Raw genomic sequence first — 23,477 nt, forward strand, 5'->3', positions numbered from 1 at the left:
AAACTGAACATCATTTTATTTATTAGATGTAAGTATATTCGAATATTATAATAATCTATTTTGTTTTTACTTCTTTATTGACATATACCCTCCTTAATAATTTAAAATAATAAAGCTTTTTCCTCGTAACAACATTATATCCAAATTTATTTATATACATAACCTACAATTCATAAGAATTTATTAAATATATTGTATAGAATTTAAGAATAACCTAATATATTTACTATATTTACCTTCGTAAAGGCTTTTTAAAATCTCAAATATATACAGCGCTGGTACATATTCATCCATTCTTTGGGTTATCAAAATAACTCGAGCATAATAATCCATTTTTGATGCCAGCTGGTTTTTTTTATGCTTTTACACCTGCGCCTACACCTTGGCTCTATAAAATTATTAGTTAGTTTGCCAAATATCTTAATAAATAAGACCACAAGAACATCAATTGTGGAATTATTTACCGCCCTCCGACTTCTGCTCTTTTGTGATAATCTAAGCGGAGAACACATTGTTCCCCGTTGCAGCAGTCTCCTCGACACATTCTTCTTCTTCAACACACACTTCACTGTCATTTAATACAACAGAAGTCAACCGCTCACGAGCCAACGAAGGCTCGACAAGGATATGGGGAGACATATCCAGAGAAAAGGCCAGATCTTGTCCAGTGATTGTAGCCCTATCTTGATACGCCCGACCAATTTTTGCTAAGCCACCGCGAGCTCCCAAGGCTGAACCACCGGACCTCGTCTTTTGTATACAATTGCCCAGTATATTCTTTAAATGTGACTATCATGTAAAATAAATTTCCGCATATGTAAGCATCATTAGCAAGAACATAACAACATATATTTACCAAAACTAACCTCCAGTGCATAATTCATCAACTGGACACAATCTTCGGAGACACTTTGAAGTTCATTTGCATGGGCAATTTCAGTTAATCTCCCGAAGAGCGCACGGTGATCCGGCAATGCTTTTTGTTCAACGCATGTCAATACATGCGTGTCGTCGGCTAAATTTTTTTTTAAAAAAAATTAATATAAATTTAAATTATAATTGCGATAAATGTAAAGAAGGTATTATCTAACCTTGAGGCCGGAAAACTCCGTCTTCGGCCTCATACCGGGGGAGTCGTTCTTGTCTCGGTGATGGTAAGGGCGTCGAAGTATAAGATTCTTGCTGCCGATTCTGATAGAAAATAAATGTTTATTATCTAAATTAAATTGGTTAATAACCTTAATTCATACCTTTGCGATATCTTTTATTCGTTCTCTTTCATCTCTAGGAAGTCCCATAATAATTTCCTTTAATCTTTTTCTTTTGGCATCGGGTGCCGAGATACCTGAAGATTCTTCATCGCCATCTCGCCCACGCTTCTTCGACTGCGTTTCGGGTTGCGGCGGGGGACCCTCCTTGTAAAGACAATTTCTCAATATTCCGAATAATAGCATATTATGGAGATCCACTGAACAAAAAAATTATGAAACATACATTTAATCAATTGTTATATAATAATAAATCTCATTATCAAATATTTAAAGGATATGAAATTTATTATACATACGATGCTCTCTATCGAATAAAGGTCTCACAATTTCATCAAAGTCAACACGGCGAATCTTACAATAGATTAATCGTTTCAAAGCATCCCAATAAGTGGAAGAATTATGCCCCAAGTATTCAGTTAATTTAGATTTAATTTGGTAGGTGTCTATACGACCATTTGAAAGATACGTAACGCGTTCAAAGCGCTCGTCGACATTAGGAAGCGGAGTTTGTGAGTCGCCGTTTCGGCGATTGTTAGTAGGGGTGGGTTTTGGGCTGCTAGCTGACATCTTAGCTTTCCCTTTTTGGGAGTTACTAGGTCCAGCTTGAGTAGTGCCGCTCATACCTTTTGGGATTTGCATGTTGGTCGGCTTTGTTACGGACTTGGACAACAAGCTTACAAACGAAAATCAGGTTTCTCTTATAAAACTGTTGTAGCATAATCAGAGAAGATAAAGGATTCTCTGAGTAATAAATTAATTACGAACACATAAAAGAAAAAAGTATTTGTAAATAAAGTACAGATGTTTCTAAAATCCTTACTTATAAAAAGAGAGAGAAGATTCTCAAGCGAGTAAATAAAAGAAACCACTCTTCTTGAAATATATTTCTGTAGGATTGTTACTGTAGGGTTGTTAAGGAACTTTTGAGAAAGTTTTACGTAGAAATTGCTTTAGAAAGCGTAAAGAGTGTTGCTTTTAATTACAAAATTGTCCTTAACGACAGTAAAAGAACTAGTAGAAGGAAAACAGGTCAGTGTACATGTCACATGCAGATCATTCTCGTATTAATATCAAAATTTTGCGATAGATCATCATGTGTTCACAATGTTTGCTTTTATGAGAGGAACAATGGTTATTTTCTATTTTAATTATAAAAAAATCATATGTGATTTATTACTATGTTTTTTGATTAATTAATTAATAACAAGGTTATTTTTTCTAAAAACATATAGTTTATAATATATATTTATATTCCATAATAATTTGTCTATTCAGTATTTGAAATATCAATATATTAAATTAAGTCAATAACACCAATTTTCTCTTTATTTTTTTTTTTATGTTATTATTATTAATTAACCTTTAAACTATTTACAGGCAAATAAATTTGCCTGCAATTTTATTTTTTAAATAAAGATATTTTTAAATGTTTTTTAAGATATTTTATTTAGAAAAACTATATTTCTATAATAAATTCTATAGTATTTTTCTAAGTAAAAATCGAAAAAAAATTCTAATTGATTAATGATTTTTAAAAAGTAAATGAAGCTAAATTTTTTAAACTAAAATATTTTTTTATCTACTGATTCTAGAAATATAAAATTAGCACCATTTGATGCATTTTGATAAAGAGAATCTGATAGAATAAAATTTATCTTTCTAAAATCTATAAAACAATATAATTTACTACCTCAATGAAAGGAATCTAACAAACTAAATTTTATCTTTTTATGATCACAGAAACTTGATTTTTAAATATATAATAATTTAATAATTTGTACTTTGTAGTATTGATAAACTTTATTTATTACTATTTTATTTATTCCCTTTTTATTATAATGTTAATTTATAATATACAATATATCGATTTAATAACCGAGTTCACGTGACGCAGAGCAAATTATTTGAGAGATTTTTTTTATTTAAAAGTACTTCAGATTATTTTTACAGCGGTAATTTTAAAATGTCAGCTACTCATGATGCTCCACCACCAATACCTCCCAAACCGGATAGTCAAGGAAAGCCTCAAAACGAAAATGATATAAATCAGTTATTAAATTTAATTGACGAAGAACTGACGATTTCCCAGGAAGCTTATAACACTACCCACACAAACAATATTAGTTGGAATCAACCAACAACAACAACTCCTTTAAATGCAGCACCTTCACCTCCGATTGAACCGATAAATACAAGCTATCTTTCAAATAGGCAAAATTCAGAAACAAACATAACAAGCCTTGGTAGACGCTCTTCTGGAACTTCTACATCAAATCATTCTCAACAATCGTATAATGTCCCCAGTTCTGCGAATACGTATCAACAACATTCATACAACACACATCAGTATTATAACCCTGTTCAACAACAGCCTTATAATAATAGCTCAATTCCTCAAGCTTATGGTAATGCGCAATATTATCCGCAAGCAAATGTACCATATAACTATTATTCTAGTTTTCCTCGTGACCTTACTTCTCAAGGTTGGCCCGCTCATAATGCACATCCAAATCCTTCTGTGAGACCATTACCGAATCCATCAATGTCAAATACTACTTATGTTCAACCATATGCTTCAGCATATAATAATACTCCATATAATTATGCAGCGCCTCCTCCAATATCAGGAGCAACTTCTATGCCCGGATATTCGACACAACTAGTAATGCCTGATTTTCATTTTTATAAAGCATCAGGACCTCCTCCTCCACTACAAAATGAGATACAAAATCAGACACAAAAAAATGCACAAGTAAGATACATATAATTATTGATCTTTTATCTCTGATCAGCAATATTCTAATTAATTAATTAAATTATTAGCCCTTATCTAACGATGATTATCCAGAGAAAGAATACAGGTCAGTGTTTAAATTAAATCGTAAGCACTTTATAAATAAAACAGGATAACCATAACTTTAAAGTTCAACTTGATTTTTAGTCAATACCATACACAGTTTCCTTCAGCTTCTGAAAATACTCGGGTATCAATGAAAAATACCAAAAGGTCATCGTCATATGGTTCATCTTCTAATACTAGTTCAGCACCAGCAACTAAAAAATCATATGCGAATGGTATCAATGGTTTGATGAACCCAGCACTCTTATCCAATATAGCATTAGCATTTCGTGCTACTGTAAACTTAGGTACCCATGTAAAAGGTGCTTTAGAATATCCTGATAGTTTTACTGGTGTTGATGCTGTGGTAACTATTTAAGCATAATTGATAATATTTAAGAATTCAATATTATTAACTTATTGTTAATTTAATATATACCAGAACACGATTTATTCTCTCTTACCTTGCGATATTCCGCGTCATGTTGCTTTATCTATGGCCCGTTCGTTAGAGTCACAACTTTATTTTCATTCAATAAATTGGGCAACTGTTTCTGTTATTCAAAACAATAAGGAAGAGGTTTACACTTTCCTTAAACCTGATCCTGAAGCGCCGTCAGCATGGGAATGGGATGAAGATTTCCCTACTGGTGTATTTCCTGCTGTATCAAAGTGTTATAGCCCGCGTTGCAGTATTGATGGTAAAGGATGTTATTCCAGGATTTGTTCGAACTATGTTCCTGGCGTGGTAATGATATAACAACTTAATTTATTCTTTATTCGTTAGTTTATAGTAGAAATTGACGATATTCGTTATTCTAAAGTTGTATACTTTCATTTTTTTTTTTATCACGACACTTCAGAATGAAATAATACCTGAAAAATCTCTTGAACCCAGTCAACCTGATGAGCAACCCATAAATACTCCTGAGACGCCAGTAAGTTAATTATGTTTCTGACAATTTGTACCTATTACAAATTCATAGATACTTACAGATTATTATATTTATGATTTAACATTTTTTACATACGATTACTCTTTTTTTAAAAGGTTCAACCTATATCACAAGAACAGCAAACTTGGACGGGTTTTGTCCCAAAAGAAATATTGAGTACAGTTTCTAAAAATGAGTTGAGGCGGCAGGAAATTATATTTGAAACTGTATACACAGAAAATGATTATGTAATGGATTTGAATCTTTTAGAGACGGTAAATATAAATTAAAATTTTAGATAATGTACTAAAATGTTATGTGAATTTTAATAAATAATTTATTATCTAAATATCTTTAGCTTTATGTTAATGAACTTCGTTCAGCCTCACCTCCAATAATTTCGCCTGCTGAGCTTGATCGTTTTATTCAGGAAGTTTTTTATAACGTTTTTGACATTAGAAAACACAATAAAGTCATGCTAGAACGTTTGCAAAAACGACAGAAGGAAAGTTATGTAGTAAATAATATTGGAGATATATTTTTAGAATGTGCATTAGAGTTTGGAAATGATTATGTAAATTATAATGGTCATTTTCCTCTTGCTGATAATATCATAAAGATTGAGAAAGCAAGAAATCCAGAATTCAAACAGTTTTTGGAGGTAAACAGTCGTATTGACTCGATAGTTATTGTTATTACACATTATATTTCTTTGATATTAATATCATATTGTTATTTAATCATAGCAATGTTCACGGAAACCTGAAGCACGCAAGCTTGATTTCCGTCACTTTGCACAAAGACCGACGACACGTTTGCAACGATATACATTGTTGCTTGAACAGGTTATCAAATACACTTCAGATGATAATCGGGATAAAGAAGTTTTGGAAAATGCTTTGCATACAATTCGAGAATTATGTAGGGAGAGTGATGATAGAGTTCATGAAGCTGAAAAACGATTGAGAATAGTAGAACTGGAACGTAAACTAGTGAAGAAAAATAATGAACCATATGTTTGTATTGTAAACTTGTAATCCTTAAAATTATTTCTCATTATTGTCTTTTGAGAATTGATGGTTTTTTTTAATATATTTTATAGCCCGAGCTTAAACTTCGGGATCCAAATCGTCAGTTAATATTTAAGGGAGAACTACAGAGGAAATCAGACATAGGTTTTGAATGGTTGGATCTTTATGTTTTCCTTTTTGATCATTATTTAGTTATGACAAAACCAAGGAAAGGTCCTGATGGAGAAGTTAGATATGTCATTTCTAAAAAAGTACGTCTTTATATAAATTATTTTTGAGCTTTTCTTTATAGGTTTAAAATGCTTTATATATTAAAAGAATCTTTTTTAAAAAAGCCGATCCCTTTAGATATGCTTATCGTAGACTCAGGCTCAGAAAATATACAACAAAATAAGTCTACTTTTTTTTCTAATCTTGGCAGTATTAATTCTGCACTCGACAGTCGAAAAAGAACAAATAGTGTGGGCCAAAATTCAATGGCTTCTCCTTTGGTTACAGATCTTGAAGGGCCTGAAAATCTTTTAAGTCGGCCTAGCTTACATTCTTTTACAATTATTCACATCGGTCGTAACGGGGGATCATATCAATTGTTTGCTGATTCTGCTAATTCGCGCAAAATGTGGAAGGAAAAAATTGCAGAAGCACAGACTAAACTTCAATTAAATGGGTCAAGCAAACAAGTATTTGAATTGTTTACATTGAACGATGCAACATTCGGAACAGCACCGATTGGAACCTCCGGTGCAACAGGTGCATCAAAGGGCAAAGTAACATGTTCCGTCCCATTTGGTAAGTTATAATAATCCAAAAAATTTCCCCCCAAAAAAAGTGTAGTTTTAGTGCATCTGCATTGTAGTGCACATCCTCTATTTTACTATTTTACTATTTAAGCCCTAATTCCTTACCTAAATTTCGTCTACCCTAACTCTGATAGTAAAACAAAAAGGGGGTGTGCTGCAATGGAATGCACTAAAGGTAATAGTAATTTCCCAATAAAATGTTTGTGTAATAAACTAAAAAAAACGGATGGTTATTTTATAGTTACTCCAGAAAGGCGCAACATGGTTGCTATTGGTACAGAAGATGGCGTATGGATGGGCTTTGGTGGAGAAACTAAGACATTTCGTCCAGTTTTGACTGGCATTGGTAACGTAATGCAAATGGCAGTCATTGAAGTATTCGGAATTTTTGTTGTATTAGTTGGTAGGTATAAAAATTATAAGGTTGATTTCAAGTTATTTAGTTTGGATGAAAAATTAAGGCTTGCTTTTATATAGACAAGGCTTTGTGGGCGTATTCACTAGAATCGTTGATACCATCATCTACAAATGTCAATACATCTAGTCGGACACAGCATCGTCAAAGATTGAGTGCAAGTAACAACATTCAGTATTTCAATGTTGGCACTATTAAGGATACTACTTTTCTTGTTTTTATGAAAAAGAGAGGGTTAGAAAGCCATTTTAAAATCCTAGAACCAATTGGAACAGGGGGCCAACGTAAGGGAATGTTTCAGATGCGAAACGATAATTGGTTCAAAGAGTATAAGGTATTTTTTTTGTAATTCATATATTGTACCCGTGCAGGTTTATTTGTGTGGGTTTTTTTTAAAAAAAATTTTAATGCGTTTATATAAATTTTTTTATTTTAAATAATCTTTTTAGCAATTTTACGTTCCATCAGAATCCTATTCAGTTAACTTCTTGAGATCCAAGTTATGTGTTACTTGCACACGTGGTTTTGAAATAGTTAATTTAGATACACTTCAAAATAATACAATACCGGACCTCTCCCACCCACAATTCGCATCTATTGCGCGAAGGTGCGATAATTCCAAACCTCTGGGGATGTTGTTTAGGTTAGATGATAATGATACTAACGAATTTTTGTTGTGCTACGATGGTAAGTAAATTTTTAGAAAACTGACAATTTTTACTATTCATAAGTAGCTCTACTTAATCTCATTTTTATTTTTTAGAAATATTCTTTTATGTTGATAAACATGGCGAATTATCAAGACCTACAGTAGTGGAATGGGAAGGCAAGCCCGAAGCAGTAGGTGAGTGTTGAATATAGGAACACTATTTGTGATTGAATTAGAGTTAATATTTAATAATTTATTCTTTTAATAGCAATACAATTACCTTATATTATTGGCTTTAATCCATTGTTCATTGAAATCCGGGACGTGCAAACTGTAAGCTAATTTACTACTTAACGTAATCGTATATTTTATGAGGTTATTGTTTATTAATGAAATCATTGCATTTTTAGGGAAAATTATGTCAAGTAATTTCAGGCAAAAATATGAGATGTTTAAATGATAATTCTTCGGGAAGGAATGCAATACATGCAGTGATGCAACATCCCTTTAATGATACACAATACGTTTTTCAGCTAGTATTGGCTGATATAAGAAGAAGTGATAGCATGAGAGGAACGCATCGATGAACTTTAATTTTTTATTAATATACTAACTTTATTCAGTCTTTGTCATGTATTTCATATTTATTAGGTATATTTACATTATAGAAAATTTTTCACTATCTTATTTATAATATTTATTATATTCATAATATTTATAATATTTATTATATATAATAAAAAAAAAAGGATCAATCTATTCGTCTCGACCTTGTGCATTAGTATTGAAGAGGGAATTAAAGAATCATATAACGGAGCAAATAATAATTTCATTACAGTGCTCTGAAATCATTTTGCCCCTTTCCTAACTTTGAAATCACAAATAAACAATTTGGTAACAGTCTAGAATCCAAGAGTAGGGTTGAAATCTTACTTCCCAAATTATTTCACAATTCATGGAGTAGTGTAGGCCAAAAGTGTTACGATAAACTTTCAAGCCAAAAAGTTATTTCACTATATTTACTAGATGTAATGTTAATAATATTAAATTACTTTAATAAATTTGTTATTCTTTCCATTTTATATATTTTATATAAAATTTGAAATAATATTTTTGTGTAAGTTAAATATTCGGAAAAACAAAAAAAAAAATAATCATAAGTTTTTTATCAAACAAAAAAAAAAATATAATATAAAACACGAAATAATGCACAAATTTTCTATCAAATGATAAATCAAAATTGAAAAATACAATAAGATAAAAGATTACAAATGTATAAGAATTTAAAATGACAATGAAAACAAATTTCTAATCTCTTCATAATCCCACTAAAAAATATATATATACACATATATATATTTTAATTATGACTTTCCACATTAAGTATAAGGTCTATTATGATTCATTATTCCATGTGGTTGATGGGAATCTTGTTCAGATGAATAATTTTTAAGGATGTTATAAAAAGCCTTATGTTGTTGCGGTAAGAAAAAGTGATGGATTTAAGACCTTAATTTCGTTCAGGAAACACACTGGTATTAACTTCGATCCTTAAATTCACATCAACTACCATTATCAGGCCTTGTGTTACCATCCTCATATCCTAAAACACTTGTGGATATACTTGTAGCCTCAGAAATTAAAGAACTCCTTCTGCCATCAACAAGTTTTAATGAAAAAACTTCAGAACTGTCTGTTGCTTGATCCGTTGTAACAACTAAAATATTGCCACGTGAATCAGAATATAAACAACGCATGTTGTGTCCTTCAATAATCTGCTCAAGAATTCCAGTCTCAACATGACGTACTTCAATAAAAGATGGTTCAAATGCAAGTACATAAGGATAACGGAGAGCTATAATGTAAAAAATTTTTTCCAATTAAATAATAACTCGTTTAAAGTCTCAAAAAGTGGGAAAAAAATGGATATTATATAATTTACCAAAAGAAGTGGGAGATCCTTCCCACGTTATTAACCAATTTGAACGTGAACGCCATCCAACCTTATTAACATAGAAAGCGAATTCTATTAAAAGAAAAAAATATCAAAGTTAAATTCAAGTAACAAAATTAAAAATTGAAATATCATTTGCATTTAATTACCATCATAACATAATAAAAAGTCTCCCCCTGAAATTCGGTATATAGCAATTGGCTTAACATTTTCTTTCTTTTGAACAAAATCGAGCGAAACATCATCCGGATCAATTAAACTTTGCGTAATAAGTGTTTCTAAATCAACAATCTCAAACCCTTTTGCACAACATCCCACACATAATTTTTTACTAAGGAAATTTACCGACGTTAATTCCGTTGGTATGTAGAATTCCTAAAAGAATGACAGTTAAACCTCAATATTAGTTTACTATAAGATTGCGACTATACCAAAACTCTATATTACCTTATATGTTTTTAATGAATCGCTACTTCTTCCACTCAAAATCTTAAGTGGGCTTTTATTTTTGTTTTTTATGTTTTGCTCAATAGGTTCGAGTGTTTTAATAGTTGAATTAAGGGCACTATTTTTTACTACGGTCACCAAAGTCTTTCCAAGGCAAGTTCCAGACTTAAAAAAACTGGCGTGTGAACTAATTTTGCTTGACCGTTTAATGGCTTCTTTTGATTTAATAGGATCCAATGATTCAAGTGGATATGAATAAAAACATTTATCTATATGGTAATTAAGAGTTAATATGAGCTAATGCTTCTATTATCAATTTTTTACAATATCCCATTAGTTACCTGCTAACACTAACAACAACCGAAATTCTTCAAGGACATCTATCTGAGATACTCTTTCTAATTGAATTACACGAACAGCTTTTGAACTTGAGCCAATTTCCAATACATATATTCCGAGATCTGTTCCGAAAACTAACTTACTGTAGCCGTCTAAATACAAATGATGTCTTATTTAATTATTATATAAATTAAAACAATTAAAACATATTATTTAGAACTTACCAAAATAGGATCCACAATTAACTTTATTCGGACCAGTACTCAGTTTCTCTAACGAGATTCCTCTTTCGAAAACTTTACTCTTATCGTTAATTATTTCTTTCTGTTTTTCAATATGTTCAATCCATTTTCTGCGGCTGATAAATGTGGTAGCATATAATGTTACAGTAAATGATTGCTTTCCAAGACGACCAAATGTAAGTGCATATTGCTTGTCGCCATTTCCACGCACTACTGTTGGATTTTTTCCAGGTAAAATAGATGGTGGGCGTTTATTTCCCTCAGATTGACCTTCTGTCGCAGATACGCTTAAAAGCACAAGAGGTATTGGCTATCGAAAAAAAACATATTGTTAAGAAAGGTTGAAAATTTAATTGCATCTTAAGTGATATAAATACCTTCCGATGAATCTTATATTGCTCAACTTTATTCACGGTTTTAACCTTCACCATTAGTAAAGCATGATCAAATAAAAACACCTGCAAGTCAGAAGATTCCCCGCCACCACCTCGCTTCTTCAAAGAACCTTTGAAAATTAATTGACGCCCCTCCTCCGTTAATCCAAGATCCTGAAATATTATTTACATCACGTCAAAAAAAAATGTTTGAAATGTAAACTTAATTCAATAAATAATATTTACATGTTCTCCTTTTGGAATCAATTGATCGTTTAGTTGCTGCAGATTAAATCGATTTTCGGATTTTCCAGATTCGACATTAACATTTGTTAGGAATTCTTTAATAATCTTAATAACTTTGGGTAAATTAATACGGTCAGGATGTTCTTGAGGGGTTTGTTTGAGAACAGCCTCCAAAAGTAATGGATAACGACCAAGCCGTGTTGTTGGCTTTGTTAGATATCCATTAAGCTCGAGTTTCCTAGATTCAGGTCGACGTTCAGTTTCCTATAAAAATTGTATAGGAAAATTCATTTAGGCCATATTATCATTACAAAGTCTATATAATAAACATAAAACATAACTTACCTCCACGAATTTTGCGAAAACATGGTTGCTATTTTTTTCTCTCTCAAATTCATACTTGCCCCATAATTGATGAGCACCGTATTTTATGAACGGATCAAACAAAGGAGCATATTCTAAAAATATATCCCCAATTTGCTCTACAATAGCAAATGAATTTTGACGTTTTTGTAAAGCATCAGCCAATTTAGAATTAACGTTATGGACTTCCAATATGTTATAAAAAACTTCATTAACAAAATTTTTTCGCCGGGATTCAGGTATGAAATTTTGATTTAAGAGAGGATTCATCCAACACTATAAAATACAACAATTAATTACTAAAACAATATAAAAGCAATAAATACAATAAATATAAGAACTTACGTCTCTCAGATATTCCAAATCGCGAACAAAATCCTTTTCTGTATATATTACTTCATTTATGGCTTCTTGGCGTTTTTTCTCTGTTTCTGAAACTGTATTAGCAATCTCAGGTGGTACCGTATGAATCCACAATTTCTGATCCTAAATTAAAATTGTCAAAATTATCCACTACATTTTAACTCACTAAAAGAAATTTTTTCAAATTAATTGAGGCTTAAATACCTTTTTATCAGAGATAGATCCACGGCTCACAGCTCTTTTCAATCCTGGATTGGGCTTCATATTTTTTCTTGCATGCTTTTTAAAACAAAATATTTTAAATACTTCTATATTTTTAACGAAAAAAGTAGATTTATATGAGTGAAAATACATACTTGTTCTAATCTCCGTGGGCAAGCAATGCTATAACATAAGTTATCCCGAGTACATGTAGGTGAATAGCAATCAGTCAATAAAGTAAATACGCCATTTGGTAAATCGTTTTCTTCTATTTCTTCTTCTTCAACGTCGTCTTCAAGCTCATAATTCTCAGATGATGACAATATTGAAGGCATTTTTTGAAATTGATATAACTCGTTTGGAGAATCGCGAAGTCTATGATCGTATGTGACATCATGGAAAAACTTTTGAGAATCCAAAGCTCGACCAAGTAAAAGTGCCAAATTTCTATCCGTTGTTTTGATGATAAACGCAATCTTATCCTTTTGAAAAAATCCAATTTAAATATCAAGAATTATGTAGATTAAACAAATGTGTAGTAAAGTGTTTGTGATGCTTCAATAAAGATTTATCCTAAATATAGTAAACATAATATAACATAATATCGTACCACAGCCTCTCTTCCGTCAAAACAATCTTTATACTCGAGATTATCCTTCATCCTATTTGATAAAGTAACTCGCGCACGAAATGCGTCTGCAACTCGTGAAAGCAAAGCTGGATATACAATTGGTATGTGTTGTTTTCCTATTGTAGAAGAAGGTGAAGACGGAGAACTAGATACTTCTGAAGTAACTGACGATGGTGATGCGTCAGAATATGAAAACGACCGAAATCTTTCGGTACGATGATTTGTCAGCGGCGGTTTTGATCTCTCACGTACACTTTCCATGGACCTTCTTGGGGGAATATTCTCATCAGCATATGATGGAATAATAAGATTTGAGACGGCACCTAATTGAAAGGTCATCGATAATATTTGTAAATTTATCTGGATCGTGTTACAATTAAACTAAGCTTCATTACACAGCATAAAACTATCATAATTTTAAACAGGAATATCTAACAAAATATAATATATTTTCATACCATTAATCGACATTGACCTTGTTGAGGTTGAACTCTGTGCAATGTTTGATGCATATTGAGAAAGTGGTTGTGGAGATCTACGTCCAGACTTACTAAATGACCGTGAAGTCAACGATTGTGAACGTCCTTCATAAGGATGAACTGTCTGAACAGCGATTTGTGGAGGTGGTCCTGTATGTGAGGTTTGTGTATAAAGCGGATGCTGATATTCAGCTTGATGCTGATATGGATATCCATTAAATTGGTAATGTGTGTGTTGCGAAAATTGTAATGATTGTGGATATGTGTGTTGGGGATATTCTAAATGCTGTGAATAGTGTGGATACTGCTGCGTTGAAGAAAAGATGTCTGACTCCTCTTCAGATGACAATGTTCCCAATGAAGGTGCACTTGCAGCAGCTGGATTTTGATATATATTTGAACCGGATGTTTGATATTGTTGATATGGATATTGTGAAGCTGGCTGGGAATAATGCGGAAGATAGGCCGAGTCACTATAGACAGTATTATGTTGTTGGTCATGTATGTAAGGATAAGTCTCTGAACGTGATTCAAGATCGAAATTATCCCCCACTGAAGTATTCTGACCGACAACTATATTATTTGACGAATTAGAATTTCTCGGATACCCATCTTCCCACAGCCGTGCAGTCGCTTCATTAGAGGATCTCGGTCCTCTCGGCCTTTCTGTAGGAGGCGTCCTATACGCAGCATAACTATCATAATGCTGTTTAGCACCTTTATACAGCCCTTCTTGTGAAGGATTGCCACTATATGGACGAGTACCATTTTTTTTAGGTTCGTAAGAAACCATATTCTGCATTATGCCCGACGATGTTCTAAGTTGCGATTGCGAGGGCCGTGGTAATGGGCTTAGTTATTTAGTTTTATGTACTTTTGATGCTGACGACTTCTTTGACGATGGAAGAACTTCAACGATAACAATGCCACGTGCTAGTGAATATAATTAATTCCACATCATAAGTCTTAAATATATGTAATTCTCAACTTTTTTTAAATGTAAAATATTCTAATATAAAATCGTTTGCGAAAATACGCTTCGTCCACTTTGGACACTAATAAATACAGTTATGATTATAATGGATGAACATAAAATATGTCAAAATAGTGTAAAAATTCCACTAGTTCTACTAAACTTGATTGTAACACACTGTAAAGTCACACAAAAAATGGTGATATCAAATTTTTTTATTAACAATTATTCAGCTATTTTATAGTATACTAATTTAACTTAATATTTACATCATTTTCTATGATTAAACTTACTATTCATTTTTAATAAAAAAATAAGTGCCAGAGTAATTCACTAATTAATTAGTATTAAATTATTAAAATTAAAGGAATTAGAATTAAAATTATAATAACATAGTAGAATTTCAAAAAGTCATATAAGTAAAATATGTAGCCAAACCTAATTTACTATTAGTTTTAAGTATTAGTTTATTTTAAGGCCAGAACTATAATAATGCATAATATATTTATTAAATAAAATTAATAGTTTTAAAATGCTAATTACTTATTAAAATTAAAATTTTATAGTAATTGAAAATGTAAATCAATAAAATTGTACTTTAAATTCTTTTTTTTTAAAATATTGAATTAATTTTTCTTTAACTATTATAATTTAAAAATTATTAAAATTTTATATTTAATGTAAAAATATTGATATATAAAAATTATTACTTAAATTGGTAATATTACACAAAAATCAAAAATCTAGTTATATAAATATAACAGTTATATAAAAGGTAAAAACAATCTCACCTTCAATTTTATTAACAAAAACACCTTTTTTTTCTTTATGAATATTTAAAATATAACAAAAACTTTTTAATTAGCAATAAAAAAAAAGATAATTATTTGCATTCATCAATACTTTTTAAATATTTACTGACTTATTACTACGCAAAAAAATTGCTACAATTTTTAATATTGAAAAGTAATAAAGTAACAAAAGTAACAGTTATATGTATATATAACTAATAAATATAATAAAATCTTATAAAAAATTTTATCTATTATTTCTGTAAAAACTTTATAAGGGGATGGCCAGAAATGATGTTATTTCCTAAGGGAAGAGGGAGATTAAGACCATAATGATGTTACACACCTTCCATTTTTAGACACTTGTAGTTAATATAATTTTAGTCAGAATTGTGTTTTAATTTTACATTTCCTAAAATGAATGATGACATAAGGAGAGGGGAATCAAAAATCCCAAAATTTAAATTATGTCATTTCTAGCGATCCCCTAAAAATAAGCCTTTTACAGAAAATGTAAATAATTTGATAAATTTCTGATATAAGATTATTAATTCCAGAAATATGAGCCTTTTACAAAAAAAAATGGAATATAAAAAATGGATTGACTTTTTTAACGGAAAAATAAGACTTTACTACAAAAAACCTATGATTAACCAAAAAAAATTTAACTGCAATATTATTAAGAGTTTTATTATTTTTGTAAATATCACTTTTAACATATATATTATAATAAAAACTTAAAGAAAATGGTCATATATTTTTAAAATGGATGTTATTTTTTTATATTTCATAAACTATAATCTTAGTAAATATTAAAATAGTATATTGTATAAATTACCAAAATTTTGCTTATACTAAAAAATTTTAATAAAGCAAAAAAATATAAAGATTTATATAATGATATACAGTCAACTCCCTCTATAGTCACTCCCGTTATAGTCACATTCTACTATATAGTCACACCAGTTGAATGTTCAAAACACTTTATTATTAAAATCTATCCTATATAGTCACAATCTATCTATAGTCACTATCACACCTATCCTCAAAAATCTTATATTAAAAAGAACCGTTTATAATCACAGTTATATAAAGAATATATTAAATAACTTGGCATCTAATAATCGTACAAAGATGTATCATAGCTTTGTTAGAATCGTCTCACTGAAAGTGAAGAATCGAATAACGGATAGCTTTTATCCGGCCACCCTTGTGCAAACAGTCTTATGACTTTATCTTTTATTTTATACTTTGGGTTTCGAAAAGTAATCGAACAATATTACAAAAATAAGAAAATAAACTAATAAAAAATAAAAAGAGTAGCTTCACGACTCATACAAGTAAAGAAATCTAAACTAAAATAAAATTAAAGCAAAGAAAAACTGAACTATTACAGAATCGCATACCCTAACTTTACCCGAAGGCCAGTGTGAGTCAACTATCCAACATCCAAAAATCCAGTCCGTTACCAGAAAGAGATCCTAAGAGGTTGAACTGTTAAGCGGCGCAGAAAATCCAAGTGCGAGATCCAAGATCCACCCCGAATTATAGAAGAGGATATCCAAGAAATCCAGGAATCGAATCATGAGCCAAAGAAGAGTTGTGTTGTTGTGGAGAAGTAGTATTAGGGAAAGAATTTGTAGATGGACCACGTAATTTGGAAGCAGCCGAGATACCCTGCGACTCCTCCCAAGCATGGAAAAGAACATTCCGACACAGCCAAATTTCACCATATAATTCGACTTGGAAGTCGTTAAGAAGGGGAGAAATAATCTTGTATATAACCAGAGAGAGGAAAGTATTGATTCAAAAATGCCGTTAAATGCGCAGGCAACAATCCTCGAGTAAGCCAAAGACAGGATGAAGAAGGAGCTTCATAGTTCCAACAATCCAAAGCAAAGAATTCGGTATGAAAGGAAATATCCAAAGATTTTAAGGATAGGAAAGAAGATAAACAAGAATCTCTAAATTTAATGACTTCAGACCGGTGAGTTAAACAGGGATTTAAATCCGGTAAAATATAAGGACAAGTCCAAAGATGATTCAAATCTTCAGGAGCAGAATTACACTGCGGACAGAGCCAGTCAGGAGAATATAAGTAAGGTTTACGTTGTTGAAGAGTAGTTAAGGTAGGCAACATATCCAAAAGAAGTTTAATGCGGAAGATCCAAAATTCAGGACAACCATTCCTATGTGAAGCAAAACCTTTAATTTGTGAAAGGCAAAAATATATACCAGCCCAATCAAAGAGTGAAGGAGAACCAAGAGCAGTAAAACGCGCTAGTGAACAGAAAGATAAAAGAGCACGAGCATCTGCAACAGAGCGGAGAAAATGTCGAATATTCACGTCAATAGGCAGGGAGTTAAAGGTCAACAAGCATGGAGCATAACAAAATGTTGAAAGTAGAGTAGTGGGTTGTAAAGACGAATGAGCGTCTTTTGCCAAAGAATCTGCTTGTATATTGTAAATATCATCGCCATGAGCAGGGACTTTAATCAATTTGACATTAAGATTACGGTCCATGATAAGTTGTCGAATAGAAAGCCAAAGAAGATGATTAGGTTCTCGGAGCAACTTCGGTGAGAAAGGAGCATCAACAAACCGTGTCCATAGTGAAATTAACTGACTACAATCAGTATGAACAGAGATTGACGAATCACGGGAAAGGGCATTCAGTCCTAACAGGACAGCAGAAATTTCAGAACGCAAAGCGGAAGGAAAGTAAGAAGGGAGATGACAAGAAGATTCCAAAACAAGTCCAACATCATCAAGAGCGATCCAAGCAGAAGTCATGGAAGAAGGCGAAGAATCAGTGGCAGGATGGAACGAACCATCTGTGTACAAAGATTGCACCGAAAGTGGTAAAATAGTGTCTTCAATTCTTTCGATACTATCCTTAAAGAGAGGAGAAAGAGCGGGAGACGCGTTCGAAAAATGAACAAGAGCCAAGGAGGTTGCATAACTCCATGAAGTAGATAGAGTAATGGGAAGATAAGCCGCGAAAACTTTGGCATTTCTGGTAGGATAGCCCACAGTATCCGATAGGGTTACATTAAAAAAGCATTTCTCGCTATTACAGCGTTGTCTGATGGCAGATTTCATGGATAAGGCGGGAATGTTAAGAGCATACAGGGACAAGGGTCATAGGATCGTTCATCAGCCAAGGTAGATACAGGAAGCCAATGAGACATAATAGCCGAGTTTTGTTTCTTATAAGTGATACACACACGACCAACAGATAAAGTTTGAGTAGCAGAGTCAAGAGTAATAGCCCATTGAGGATAAAAGGAATAATCTTTAACAGTATGATCTAATAAACAAGGAGAAGCTAAAGTAAAAGAAGAATTAATAAAATATGAAGATAAAAGTAAAGTAGAAGAAGAAGAAGAGAGAAAATTATTATTGATAAAAGTAAACCAATTAGGGATCCGTCCTTTACGACCAACGATGCCAAGATAACGAAGGTCAGGCCAATTCATAAGATAACGTCAAGCACAAGGAGAAACCAGCTGAGCAAGCACAAATATATTCAAGTTTTTCCAAAGTTTCCAACTCGATTGAAAAATGGAATGAGGTAGAATAGATCGGAGTGGCAGAGCAGGTTGTAGATTATGCCTCGGAGGCCGGAAGGAAAGAGACCACGTGATGTTCAAATGCGAAGAAAACAATAACGAATTAAACAAAGTGTGCGTTCGCAAAGAAACGATCTGTGACCATGGTTCTAAGTTAATAGTAGTCGGGCAACTTTCAGCACCCAGATATCCTTGAAGATAGGAGATAGCATAAAGGGCAAAATCTTTGAAATCAGGATGAGTGAAAATTTTTTGCCAAGATGCAATATGGGAAGAAAGAAAGCGATAGAAAGCATTTTGAATCGAAAAGGGAAGTTTGAGAAATAACAGGGGCAACGGAGTAGTCGTAGCAAGACCAGCTTTTCTTCGAAGTACTGAAAACAGAGGCTTAACAATTGATTGAATAGTACTTTCAGAAAAAAGGGTAGTTTGAAGACGAAATTCTAATCGCGGAAGAAAGACAGCATTGTAGAGATAGGCCACATGTTGTGCTAATAATTTCTTCGGTCCCAGGAGAGCTGCCATATCTTTAACCATGGAGCGCGCTTGTTTGAGAACAAAATCAGAAGAGGCGGATAAAGAAAACCAAACGCCTAAAAAGCGAAAGGAAGCATGCAGAGATAAAGAGGAAAGGGAAAGAAACAAATCAGAGACTAAAAAGGAAGGTGTAAGATCAAAAATAATCTTTGAAGAAGGGGAAGAAGATGAAAGAAGAACATATTTAGCTGAATTAGCTTGAACATTATTTAAAGTATAAAATTCAGCAGTAATAGAAAGATGGTCTTCTATTCCAGATTTTGAAGAAGCAATAAGTGTAGAATCATCCATAAACGTTAAATGTGAAATTGGTAAAGAATGTTGTTCAAATTCAAGTGGAGAATAATTTAAAAGAGCTGAAGATTTTAAAATAAAAGGATCTCGTGCTTCTTGATTCAAAACAGTGAGTAAGGGATCCAAATAAATAACCCAAAGAAGAGGGGAAATAATTTCTCCTTGATCGATACCAACACGTACTCTATAAGCAGCTGTATCGCCATGACATGTAATTATCTTATTATTTCGTCGTGTAAAAAGATTTAAAATAAATCGCACTAAAAGTGTAGGGATATGTAACCTATCTAAAGCTAATTTAAGCATGCTCAAATCCATAGAATCAAAAGCTTTAGAGATATCTTGAGAAACGATCCATAGTTCCTGATCATCAGTAGAGTCATGTTTATGTTGATGAATAATCGCATCCAGCATTTTGATAGGGACATCAGTAGAACCACCAGGTAAACCAGCAAAATTACCACCTTGGAGAACTTTATTATCAGCAAGAATGTTGGAGAGACGATTCGTGACGACCTTAACTACACATTTTCGGACTGTTTCCAGAAGAGTAATAGGTCGAGTGTTCTTAAGTTGAGCATCAAATTCGTGAGGTTTAGGAATAGGATAAACCACAGCTTCACGCCAGTCAGCAGGAATATCACCGCGAGAAAGGCAGGTATTGGCCAATAAAAGAGAGAAATCCAAGGCTTCACCGGACAGATGTTTAATCATCTCATAAGAAATTTTTGAAGGGCCGGAAGTTTTGTTATTTGGCATGGAGGAAATCACAATAGTCCATTCTTGTAGCGAAATAGGCGCCAAAACAGGATCATATAGTGAAGCAGACACATTAGCAAGAGGAGTGTAAGCTTGTTGCCATCGGGCAGGAAATGAAATGATGGAAGAGTAATGGGTCAACGGAGGAGAAACAATTGATTGAAAATGAGAAATAGCAGCTTGTTTAATATCCGAAGGATCCGTTAAAAGAGTAGGAGTTGAATCCAAAACGACCAGAACACGGTCAAGAACAATTGAACGTTTTTCTACTGATAAGGCAGAATCTATAAAGGTGCCGAGCGAGTTCGAAAAGTGTTCGTCACGTAGTGCAGTATAATATTCCACTGAGTCCGTAAGGTGTTGGGCGAATTTAGTAGATAAAAAAGCAGAAACTAAATTCTTCTGTGATCGTAAAAACGATTTAAATACAGATGTAGGGGTTGTAGAATAGGTAGGAACTGAATAATCAGGGAGTAAGGATGCAAGATTATCAAGATGGGAGGGCAAAGCGGCAGTCATTTGCGCAATCTGAGAAGGCCGATTAGAACGACGAGTAGTAAGGCGATATAAAAATCGATCTAAAAACTTGTTAATAGCAATAAGTTTAGTTAATTCAGGAGAGTACGAATGTCGGTGTGTGTTGGAGACTTTTTGAAAGGGTAAAGTTTCAATAGCAGCACTAATTATGGCAGCTTTCAATGCATGCCACATACGATCAAGAGAAAGAGAGGAGAAATCAAAATTAGAGCGATATTGTCTATCTAAATAAACCCCAAGAGAATCATCTACTTCAGTGGTAAAATTATTCCATTGTTCAACTGAAGTGGAAGCGTAAGAAAAAATAGTACGCAATTCTTTTTTTTGTTTAAGACGAGATTTAGCCAAAATAGCTAGGCAAGAACTGAAGTCAAAAACAGTTGAAAGAACTTTGTGATCTGTAAAAGGACGATCAAGGAGATCCGGGCAAGTAACCACTTGCGAAAAAAGACCAGGGGCAGGAAAACCAGGCGAAGACCAAATATAATCCAGTCGAGAAGATCCATTATCATGAAAGAAAGTGGGATCAGGACCATTTGTAGAGGAGTGAGCTTGATGATCGGTAAAAAACCGAGAGGAAAGCAAGCGAAGAAGCTTAAAATGATTAGGTGAATAATTAGAATGAGCGATTACATCAGCATTGAAGTCGCCAAGAATAACTACAAAATAATTATTAGCTCGGGCATAATCGAGCCAAGAAAGAAGTTTGGCAATAAGATCATTGCAAATAGATTGATGAACAGAACCAGAAGGGGGATAGTATATAGAAATAATAGAAATTTTAATTTGATGAAAGAACAAGTCTAATTTAAGAAGTCGACCGTTCCAAGGATCAATTGTTTGAACATGTTTATGAAGGGGATTACGTAACAAAATACCAACACCATCATGAGGGCGAGAAGAAGAAGATGAACAGGCCCAATAGGATTTAAAGTGATGTTGGGAGTGTTCATTTTTAAAAATAAATTTAGCATTTGAAGGGGAAAGACGCGTATCATTAATAGATAAAGCACCAAAAGAGGAGTGGAGAAAAAAATTAAGCAAATGTTGTTGTCGAACTGGGGAACATAAACCATTAACATTTAATTGACCAAATTTAATAAGGGGAGAGGGGTGAGGGGAAAAATTATGTTTATTGTTGTCCATCATTATTACACACTGATAAATCAGTAATAAAAAAGGAGGAAAAAGAGAACAATTATTGATTAGCTTGGCCTTGTTGCCGAGCTAAGATGAGGTTGTTTTGTTGGATTCCTTCTTTAATCGAGCCAGCCAAAGAGGCAACAGTATCGGAAAGAGAGGAGAGACGCTGTTCCATATCAATAGGGGAGGAAGGAGCGACGTTGGAAGGTGGAATGGGAGCAAAATGAGGAATCAGGGAAAAACCACTTGTTGATTGCAAAGGGGGAGAATTAACATCAACGAGGATATTATTATCAGTTCGATTCACTGTATCATCCCATCCTTGCATAGAGGAAGGGATGTAGGAAGGAGGTTTAGTGACAAAAGGGCCAGGAATAGGAGCACGAGCAGCCATAGCAGATTCCAAATTAGTGATGCGGCTGTTCATGGTAGCAAATTGTGTGGTAAGAAGGGCTAATTCTTCAACTACTTTTTCAAGAGCAGCACCAATAGATTTCCAATCAGTAAGCACAGTAGGAGGAGCAGGATATGTAACATCCATGCCATCAGCATAGTGATCAAGTTCATTTGCATCAGGAATACGATGACGTTGATTATTATTGTTGTTGTTACGATTGTCACGATTCCATGGTCGATGTTGAGAACGAGAACGAGATTGTTGTCGGTTATTAGGTCTGGATTTAGAACGATGGCGAGAAGCATTAGTACGGCTTTGTCCATCATTATTGTTATCAGGGCGGGCAAAACGGTTATGTCGTTTAGCAGGATGAGAAGGAGGTAGATGCTTATTATATAAAGCACGTAATTTATCATTAGACTGCCAAGGGCGAGAAGGGCAATTAGGTCTAGATGAAGAACCACATCGATCAGGGTTACAATTAGGGCGACCACATCGATGACAAAGAGAAGTGACTTCATCCGGAGAATGCCAGGTAAGGCCAACTTTCTTGAGGGCACATGAAATAGATTTAGCATTTTCCATAGCCGTTTCAGAGGCAAAATGGCAATAGGCGTAAGGCTTGGGATTGTAAGAATTCATAGAGAAGGGAACATTGATAGATTTAGCGGAAATTTCTTCGGCAATTTCAGCAAGATCGACCGCTATAGTACCACGGGAGACCGGCAAGTAAAGCAACATAAGCACGTCTTTCAGCGCGTTGTTCAGGTGAGAAAGTAGCGGGGCAAATACGCAAACAATGTCCTCCACAAAGGACGCCCCAGGTAGAGTCGAGGTTTTGTAAAGCACCAGTAGATTCAAAGGTAATGTATGCAGTACGATAAAGTTTAGATA

The 23,477-nt window shown here is 33.1% G+C and overlaps 3 protein-coding genes across 3 annotated transcripts; 1 reads left to right on the forward strand and 2 right to left on the reverse strand.

Moving 5' to 3' along the window:
* Positions 1-146: 146 nt before the first annotated feature.
* Positions 147-1,910, reverse strand: OCT59_015130 (uncharacterized protein; the record flags this gene model as incomplete). The annotated part of the gene is made up of 9 exons (XM_066139796.1): positions 147-163; positions 237-295; positions 382-388; positions 465-495; positions 565-789; positions 867-1,015; positions 1,092-1,191; positions 1,251-1,468; positions 1,568-1,910. 9 exons carry the CDS (start codon positions 1,908-1,910, stop codon positions 147-149), a joined length of 1,149 nt encoding a protein of 382 aa, XP_066002636.1.
* Positions 1,911-3,234: 1,324 nt separating this feature from the next.
* Positions 3,235-9,030, forward strand: OCT59_015131 (uncharacterized protein; the record flags this gene model as incomplete). Its single annotated transcript, XM_066139798.1, has 17 exons — positions 3,235-4,023; positions 4,095-4,132; positions 4,213-4,477; positions 4,553-4,858; positions 4,974-5,048; positions 5,162-5,320; positions 5,404-5,706; positions 5,792-6,061; positions 6,148-6,327; positions 6,412-6,865; positions 7,118-7,279; positions 7,354-7,625; positions 7,741-7,978; positions 8,055-8,135; positions 8,209-8,273; positions 8,351-8,591; positions 8,690-9,030. The coding sequence occupies 16 exons, from the start codon at positions 3,235-3,237 to the stop codon at positions 8,525-8,527; spliced, it is 3,834 nt and encodes a 1,277-aa protein (XP_066002637.1). The 3' UTR covers positions 8,528-8,591; positions 8,690-9,030.
* Positions 8,618-14,381, reverse strand: OCT59_015132 (uncharacterized protein; the record flags this gene model as incomplete). The annotated part of the gene is made up of 14 exons (XM_066139799.1): positions 8,618-9,795; positions 9,883-9,966; positions 10,044-10,269; positions 10,342-10,610; positions 10,683-10,832; positions 10,905-11,232; positions 11,300-11,470; positions 11,543-11,806; positions 11,888-12,181; positions 12,251-12,391; positions 12,473-12,547; positions 12,625-12,951; positions 13,080-13,423; positions 13,559-14,381. The coding sequence occupies 14 exons, from the start codon at positions 14,379-14,381 to the stop codon at positions 9,503-9,505; spliced, it is 3,789 nt and encodes a 1,262-aa protein (XP_066002638.1). The 3' UTR covers positions 8,618-9,502.
* Between the last annotated feature and the right edge of the window lie 9,096 nt (positions 14,382-23,477).

This window comes from Rhizophagus irregularis, chromosome 23 (genome assembly GCF_026210795.1).
Source record: "Rhizophagus irregularis chromosome 23, complete sequence".
Taxonomy (NCBI): Eukaryota; Fungi; Glomeromycota; class Glomeromycetes; order Glomerales; family Glomeraceae; genus Rhizophagus; species Rhizophagus irregularis.